Source organism: Hibiscus syriacus, unplaced genomic scaffold (genome assembly GCF_006381635.1).
Source record: "Hibiscus syriacus cultivar Baekdansim isolate YM2019G1 unplaced genomic scaffold, ASM638163v2 tig00116959_pilon, whole genome shotgun sequence".
In the NCBI taxonomy this organism is placed as follows: Eukaryota; Viridiplantae; Streptophyta; class Magnoliopsida; order Malvales; family Malvaceae; genus Hibiscus; species Hibiscus syriacus.
The window spans coordinates 2840496-2849658 of NW_024063485.1; the positions used below are offsets into that span (position 1 = coordinate 2840496).

At 41.0% G+C, this 9163-nt stretch overlaps 1 protein-coding gene and 1 pseudogene across 1 annotated transcript; one reads left to right on the forward strand and one right to left on the reverse strand.

The window, feature by feature from the left end:
• Positions 1 to 145: 145 nt before the first annotated feature.
• Positions 146 to 3649, reverse strand: LOC120189710 (beta-hexosaminidase 2-like). Its single transcript, XM_039192923.1, is given in 5 exon segments — positions 146 to 359; positions 361 to 555; positions 723 to 1399; positions 1489 to 2485; positions 3561 to 3649. Coding segments are annotated over 4 exon segments (1764 nt in total). The 5' UTR covers positions 2309 to 2485; positions 3561 to 3649; the 3' UTR covers positions 146 to 287.
• A 162-nt stretch (positions 3650 to 3811) lies between these two features.
• LOC120189781 lies at positions 3812 to 7492 on the forward strand (annotated as a pseudogene).
• The last annotated feature ends 1671 nt before the right edge of the window (positions 7493 to 9163 follow it).

Genomic DNA, 9163 nt, shown 5'->3' on the forward strand with positions numbered 1-9163 from the left:
TAAGTTTTTAACGATGGGTACCAAAATAAAACTTAAACTAAACATTAAAAATATTTTAAAAAAATAAAATTTGGTATCAAAACAGAATAAAAGTAATTAGGTACTAAATGTGTAATTTACCCGCAGAAGACTACAAGAGCATTTTAAAGAGAAAAAGATGTGGATAACATAAGCCATAACATAGACAATTTGAAACATCAAATACAAGGTGAAAACTGAAAGAGGGGTTCTAAATGTAAAAATCCAGTGAACTACAGAATCATTTTCTCTTTCCACTTGTATGAAAATCAAGTTGACTGGACTGCGTTACACATCCCCGGATTCCTAATGCACCACAGTGGTTGAATTGGTTCAGCCTTTCACCCCTCTACTTACCATCCTATACCTCCACTCGTTCAACCTATCGGTTGCCTCGCCGGACCTCTTTCTCCCGGCCTCATCGCAGTTCCCCGACCACAATGTCTCCGCCATTGCCGAAGTTCTCGGCCATAACCTACCATCCAAAACCGTAGGATCAGCTTGTTCTGACCACAATGCCACCTCTCCACCGAGTACCAATTTAGCTTCCTATCGGTTGCCTCGCCGGACCTCTTTCTCCCGGCCTCATCGCAGTTCCCCGACCACAATGTCTCCGCCATTGCCGAAGTTCTCGGCCATAACCTACCATCCAAAACCGTAGGATCAGCTTGTTCTGACCACAATGCCACCTCTCCACCGAGTACCAATTTAGCTTCATCTTCACTCAAACCAAGAGTAATGTCATAGTTATAAATGGTTTGCCATGCTTTAAATGGATCACACCAAGAAGCACCTTCTTTGTCTCCTGTTGCTTGTGAATCATACCGACTATCATTCCCTAGAAAACCTCCGTGGCCACAGTCTAAATAATAGAACTCCGAAGACGATACAATTGTCCGGTATCCGGCTTCAACTATCTTTTTGGTGTTGCTTGGGCCATTGTTCCATGTTTGTAAAATGGTGTGCTCCTTTGGAAGAAATGAGGAGTCTACTTTCACAATATCATCTAATAGAACATCCTCCCAATAGACCACGGTACGATTGAGGGATATAATGTAAGGCAACGTTGAGTTGATAAATTTTTCTAGGACCTGGCTTAGTGTTCCACCATTTGAAAGGAAAGATTGAATGGTAGGATCGGCTTTCCAGCATCCAGGAGTTATCTCATCAGCACCACCATGGTAGAAAGTTTCGGGGAACATATTGGACACATCGCGGATTACGTTCTCGATAACTTTGTAGGTTTTCTGGTTCAAGGGATTTAGATGACCAGTTCCTGGCTCGGCCGCAAGACGGTCAGCCCAATCACTTCCCGGCAACCAGAACATGTATGCACAGGCAACTATTTCCGGATAGGCTTCTGCCCATGATCCTGTATGCCCTGCAATTCCGAGGTAAAATGAAATTCATCATCTAGTTGATGCCATAGTTGTTTTCAGTGGTGAAAAGTTACTTTAATAAAAAGCTTACCTGGTGAATCAATTTCTGGTAGGACCCTGACCCCATGTTCCAAGCCAAACTGAACAATCTTAGCAACATCCGAGGGAGAATATATCATGTCCGGACCATAGGATCCCTTGGCGGCGAGCTCCGGCTCCGAAGGAACCATTAGAGGAAAAGAATGGGAATCAGTAATATGCCAATGGAATACATTAAGTTTGTTAGCACTCATTGCCTCAATAGTCCTTAGTATGTCTTCCACCCCATAATAATTCCTTGAAGTATCCAAAATGACTCCCCTGTGTGCAAACAAGGGAGCATCCCAAATATACAACCTGACGGGTATAGCTGGAGGATCGCCCCATACCAACTGCGAAAACGTCTCTAAACCCCGTATTGCACCCCATGCCGTTTCGGCTGTCAAATAGGCCGTTCCACCTGCTTCAGAAATGGAGAGGGAGTAGGTCTCGTTGGCTCCGTGTTGGAGGGGTGCAGCGAGATCGGTTATCTTGATGGAAAGAGTTTGCAACGGAGCGGCCGAGGCCGAAACTTTGACAGAAGGGGTGATAAGGGGATGGTAGTGCTCGGTCCGGACGAGGCTGAGGTAGCGGTTGACGGCTGGCGTCAGGTGCTGATGGTAAGGAGAATCCATGGTGAAGTTTGCAGAAAGGAATCTGGCAAGTGGTTTCGGCCATGAAACCAACCTTGGTTTGGGCCAAACATTGACTGCAGATTTCAGGGACAAGGTTGGTGGTGGAAAAATCAATGCCAGGCAGATTATGATGGCAAATTTCGAGATGGGATGAACAAAGACATGGAACATTGACTTCTTTCCTTCACAAATCCTCATTTCAATTGCTTATCTCTTTAAGCTTGGTGGTTGTGGCTGTTGAGAGCCTTAAATGCACTAGTTTGAAGTGCAAATCACTCTTCTTTATAGCACTGCTACCAGTCTTCTTCCCATTTGGAGTTTTGCATTTGACTTGTCCAAAGCCGAAGACTTTAGTCTTCCATTGTCTTCGTGTCACTAACCATCGAATAAAAAGCAGAGAAAAAAGCAGTAAGGACATTTTTGTAGGCCAAACTGCAGTCATTATCAAACAAACTCATCTTCCAATGTAATTTCTCCAACCACCTTACTAATTTTGAAATCAAAGAAAAACCAGTTGTAATACTTCAATTTTGTTGCATTCAGTGACAATTTAAGGCTCTTGATTGTCAATTTCAATAGCTAAATTCACCATAAAAAAACATGCCGGCTTTGCCAATTGTCAATGGTGATGAGAATCCAATGGCCGGCTCTGTCAATTTTCTTATATAAACTGACGTAAATATGAGTCAACAAAAATGAGCAGAAAACAATAATACAAAACTATCCTACCTGCAACCAATACTTATTTTATACAATTAGTTTCCAGCTTTGCCAATTGTCCGCAATTACATTTATGGTATAATTTATGTCGACCTTGTTTCGTTCAGGATTCGCCAAACAACAAGAACTGAAAGATACAGACAAGAACTTAAACTGCCTTTCCAATGATACAGAAAAAAACTATGAAACCATCTAATGCAAAAGTTGGGTGCTGAATCTCTGCGCTTTAGTGTTTTCCTATGTCTTCCTGTCTTGTTTTCACTGAACTCCAGATTCCTATATTGTTTCCTTAAGATTAGGTTATGTCGCCCTGGCTTTTCTCCTTCGTACTTCCAACAATTAGTATAGATGGATCGAGGGATGCTGGCGTATGGTCTTGAAAATTTCAAATTCTATATAGTTTAAATACTTTCTTTGTATTTTTTTCTTGATTATTTAAATACTATAAAATATTATTTGTTAAATTTTTATTAATAAAGTGTCATTTTTCATATTTGTTCGAACTTAAAATCTATAAGAAAAACAATATTATCTTCTACCACTAAACCATGAAATGGATTCGGAGCTTTAGAACTTAAAGGCTTAAATTGAATGTTTAATATTAGGGAGATGGCAAGGTTAGGAAATTGTCTGTGTATTGCCTCCTACATTAAAGAACAAGTAATTTCCTCACTAGATTGAAGCAGTAAAACAAGAAATAGGATACAAGGAAAACTAAAATGGAACTTACCTGGTGGGCAGTGGAAGCAGACGCTGCAGCAAAAAACGAAAACCCAATCCATCTTTTTGTTTGATGAATTTATACGATGACAAACTAATTGCCGAACCTAACGGGGCTTTGATTTATCTGTTGGAAGAAGTATTTATCTTTTTGCAGAAATTGGGCCATTGCACAATGAGTGTTTTGATCTGTTAAAAATGATGGGTCTGGCCCTTTTTCACTTTTAAACCCTAAAAACCTGTAAAATACAAACGAAATGGGGAACGAGCCATTGTTTGTATGTAACTGAAGTTGAGATTCAACGCAGTCTCCGTTGTTTCTCTTTATCCTCCATCATCTCCATCCAGTTCTCTGTTTTCCGCCGCTATCCAGCAAAGATTATTCGATCTACAGAGCCTGCTCGTAGGCTCAACGCCGTATTCATCAGTAACCTCAGGTACTTCCCTTTTTCAAATTTTCCTTTTTATTTTATTGCTTGTTTCGTTTTCTGTGAATTGAATTTTGTTTTGGGTTTTCGATAGATTCCATCAGTTTCACGTGATGGCGACAGAGGGAGCCAAGAGCTTCGCAAGGAGAGACAAACTGCTTGAAATCGAGTCAAAGGTTAGAGTTTGGTGGGATGAGAAGGATGTTTTCAAGGCAGAGCCCGGCGAGAAACCACCTCAACCAGGTGAAAAATTCTTCGGGAACTTTCCTTTTCCCTATATGAATGGTTTTTTACATCTGGGTCATGCCTTTTCTCTTTCGAAACTCGAGTTCGCTGCTGCTTACCATAGATTAAGAGGCGCGAATGTGTTGTTGCCATTCGCGTTTCACTGCACTGGTATGCCCATCAAGGCTTCTGCCGATAAACTCGCTAGAGAAATCCAAATATTCGGTGATCCACCCGTTTTTCCTCACGAGGTTGTTGAAGAGGAACCTATTTCGAAAGAAGAATCTGACTCAAATAAAGGTGCCAATGTGGTGCCTGATAAGTTTAAAGGGAAAAAGTCGAAAGCGGCGTCTAAGTCGAGTGGACAGATGTTTCAGTGGGAAATTATGAGGAGTTTTGGACTTTCGGATAGTGACATATCGAAGTTTCAGAACCCATATGAATGGCTTAAATTCTTTCCGCCATTGGCTGTTGAAGACCTTAAGGCATTTGGCCTAGGTTGTGATTGGAGAAGATCGTTTGTGACTACGGATATGAATCCGTTTTTTGATTCCTTTGTTAAGTGGCAGATGAGGAAGTTGAAATCGATGGGTAAGATCGTTAAAGATATGAGGTATACTATATATTCTCCCTTGGATGGCCAGCCTTGTGCCGATCACGATAGGGCAACTGGTGAAGGAGTTCAACCTCAAGAGTATACCATTATTAAGATGGAGGTGGTGCCACCTTTTCCGGCCAAAATGGGTGTTTTGGAAGGGAAAAAAGTGTTTTTGGCTGCTGCGACATTGAGGCCCGAGACCATGTATGGGCAAACAAACTGCTGGGTGTTGCCTGATGGGAAATATGGAGCCTTTGAAATCAATGACACCGAGGTGTTTATTCTGACCGAGAGAGCAGCACTCAACCTTGCTTATCAGAAGCTCTCCTGTGTTCCCGACAAGCCTACTTGCTTGGTTGAGTTGACTGGATATGATCTAATTGGTCTTCCTGTGAGGTCTCCGCTCTCATTTAATGAGATCATATATGCTCTTCCGATGCTGACTATTCTAACAGACAAGGGTACCGGAATTGTCACTAGTGTTCCTAGTGATGCCCCTGATGATTATATGGCCTTACATGATCTGAAAGCAAAACCTGCTTTTCGGGCAAAGTTTGGGGTGAAAGACGAGTGGGTGCCCTTTGAGATTGTACCCATTATTGACATTCCTGAATTTGGTGACAGAGCTGCTGAAAAAGTTTGTCTGGATCTTAAAATTAAAAGTCAGAACGAGAAAGACAAGCTTGCCGAGGCAAAGAGGCTGGTATACTTGAGAGGTTTTACCGAGGGAATCATGACTGTTGGAGAGTATGCTGGAAGAAAAGTGCAGGAAGCTAAGCCACTGATAAGGACCAAACTGATTGAGACGGGCCAAGCAATAATTTATAGTGAGCCTGAGAAGAAGGTCATGTCAAGGTCTGGCGATGAGTGTGTTGTGGCTCTAACCGATCAGTGGTATATCACATATGGTGAACCAGAATGGAAAAAATTGTCCGAGGAGTGCTTATCTAACATGAATCTGTACTCTGATGAGACACGGCATGGCTTCGAACATACTTTAGGATGGCTGAACCAATGGGCTTGCTCGCGATCCTTTGGTCTCGGGACTCGCATTCCCTGGGATGAGGAATTCCTTGTCGAGTCATTATCTGACTCAACCATTTACATGGCTTATTACACAGGTGCTCATCTCTTACAAAATGGGGACATGTATGGAAAAAGTGCTGTTCTGGTTAAACCTGCCCATATGACTGATGACGTCTGGGAATTTCTCTTCTGTGGTGGTCCTTATCCCAAATCTTCAGATATAGCATCCTCTGTTCTTAATAAGATGAAGCAGGAATTTGAATACTGGTACCCATTCGATCTTAGAGTGTCCGGAAAAGACCTTATCCAGAACCACTTGACATTTTGTATTTACAACCACACAGCAATCATGTCCAAGGATCACTGGCCTCGTGGATTCAGGTGCAACGGACATATTATGCTCAATTCGGAGAAGATGTCCAAGTCTACTGGAAATTTCAGGACATTGCGCCAGGCCATTGAGGAATTCTCTGCTGATGCAACAAGATTCTCTCTAGCTGATGCAGGGGATGGTGTAGATGATGCAAACTTTGTATTCGAGACAGCCAATACTGCAATCTTACGGCTTACTAAAGAGATTGCATGGATGGAAGAGATTCTAGCTGCAGAATCATCATTGAGTACGGGGCCGCCATCTACCTATGCTGATCGAGTGTTTGAAAACGAGATAAACATCGCCATCAAAATGACTGAGAAGAATTATCAAGATTACATGTTTCGAGAGGCTCTCAAAACCGGCTTTTACGATCTCCAAACCGCGAGGGACGAGTATAGGTTCTCTTGTGGCAATGGGGGCATGAACCGTGACCTTGTATGGCGTTTTATGGATGTGCAGACCAGACTTATCACTCCATTCTGCCCTCACTATTCTGAGTTCGTTTGGAGAGAGCTTCTGAAAAAAGACAGCTTCGTGGTAAAAGCAGGTTGGCCAACGGCAGATTCTCCAGATCTAAAACTCAAGAGTGCCAATAAGTATTTGCAGGATTCCATCGTGTTGATGAGAAAGCTGCTCAATAAGCAGATTTTGGGCTCTAAAGCAAATTCGACAGTCACACCAATACTTTTGCATCAGAAGGTGAAATAATGAAAGCGTTACAGGAGAGCACCGTTGGCCAGGCGGCGGACTTTAGAAGAACCCAGAAACTATGTATGCCATTCTTGAGGTTTAAGAAGGACGAGGCTATTAAAATCGGTGTCCAGGCCCTGGATTTGAAGCTTCCCTTTGGAGAGATCGAGGTCCTAAGAGAGAACTTGCACTTGATCAAAAGACAACTCGGCCTTGAAGAGGTAGAAGTACTGTCATTCGCTGATCCTGATGCCAACATTAAAGCCGGTTCTCTTGCATCCCTCTTAAGGCAGAATCCTCCATCTCCTGGGAATCCAACTGCCATCTTCTTGCCAAGGTGAATGAACATTATTATTTCCGTAGCTCGTTCGTGTTGTCGGATGCTTAGTTGCTTGAATGAAAATGGAGTTTATCGCTGTATAATAATGCACAGGTGAACAAAAATGTTTTCCAGAAATGTTGAATCTTAAGGGCTCTGAAGCAGAACTTTCGTGGTTGAATTGAAACGTTTTCGTGCTATCTGGACCAGATAGGTTGTAATTCCAGTTTTTTTCCTTTTACTGAACTATGCATTTGTCCTTTTTTATTTCTTCTTTTGAGCTTTTTTGTTCAGTTTTCTTCTTCCCCGTTTTCCACTACAAATCCCAACATTATTCAAATGGATGTTACAGTGATGGTACAAGCAATGTAGCCGATTCAGCATTATTATTATTTTTTGGAAAATATTAACAGTTTTTATTTAATTAAATAATTATCATTTACTTGTTAATTATTATGTCAAAACACACGTGACTCGCCATATTATTATTGTAGCTTTAATGCATACACCCTATATGTTAAGATAGCCAAACAACTATTATGTAAACACTCATAACAAAGAAAAGAAGAGAAGAAAATTTTAGATTCATTTTTATTAGAATGAAAAAGTTGCATTTAAAGTCATACAAGGGGTGCTTATATACAAGTCTGAACAAACGACTCTAACCACCTCTTTTACCAACTTTGCGAGCAACCCTATAAAACAAATTCATGCAATGCATTGCACAACATTCTTTAACATTCACCCTACTTGACAACTCATAACAAACACATCAAAACCTTTATTCTTCAACATTCACCCTATTAACAACTTGTCAATGCCTTTATCATTCGTCAACTTTTTAAACTATATTTTTACTGTTCAACTCATGAAACAACAACTTATCTTTGAGTTGAACAATCAACAGTCGTTGTCTATGCTTTAGGAATAAAGGAGCAGACAATGGTTTAGTTAGAATATCAGTAACCTGCTCAACTATTGGAACCTCATGAACATACAATTTTCCAGCAGCAACCATCTCTCTAACAAAGAACAAATCAAGTTCCACATGTTTGAATTTAGAATGAAGGACCGGGTTAAACACATACAACAACATCACTCGAATTGTCACACCATAATGCAGGTGTACCATGTAGAACAACATGCAATTCAGTAGTAAGGACTGAAGCCATACCATATCAGCCGCAGCACATGCAACACTAGGATATTCAACCTCAGCAGTAGATCTGACTACAACTTGTTGTTTTCGAGAACTCCATGAAACTAAGTTCCCAGAAAAGTAAATGCAATAACCAAAAGTAGAGCGCCGATTATCCACATCCGACCCCCCGTTGGCATCAGCAAAACCAGTTAACGTCAATCTTGAGGAAGGTGAGAAACGTAAACCAAAATCAATAGTGCCCTGAAGATAACGTAGAATTCACTCCACAGCTTGAAAATGAGTATCAAGTGGAGCCTGCATGAACTGACACACTCGATTGACTGCAAATGCCACATCAGGGCGAGTAATGACAACATATTGCAATGCACCAACTATACTTATGTAGCAAGAAACATCTTCAAAACTAGATATATCCTTAACTAACAACTTACAACTTGACACCTTGGGCGTAAGAAGACTCTTGGCACCAGCAAAGCCACTGCGCTGTAACAAATAACCAATATATTTCCGTTGACTCAACATAATATTACCTGCCTCATAACAAACCTCAACCCCCAAAAATAGCTCAAAGATCCAAGATCCTTCAATGAAAACTGTTTGTTCAACTTGTTAATAACAAGTTGTACTTCATCAGGTTTATTTCCAGTGAGAATAATATCGTCAACATACACCAACAAATATATAACACTAGTAGATGACTTGTAAACATAAAGAGATGAATCAGATTTTGCTAAAACAAAACCCTCATACTCTAAATACATGCAGAGTCGCTCAAATCAAGCTCTATGA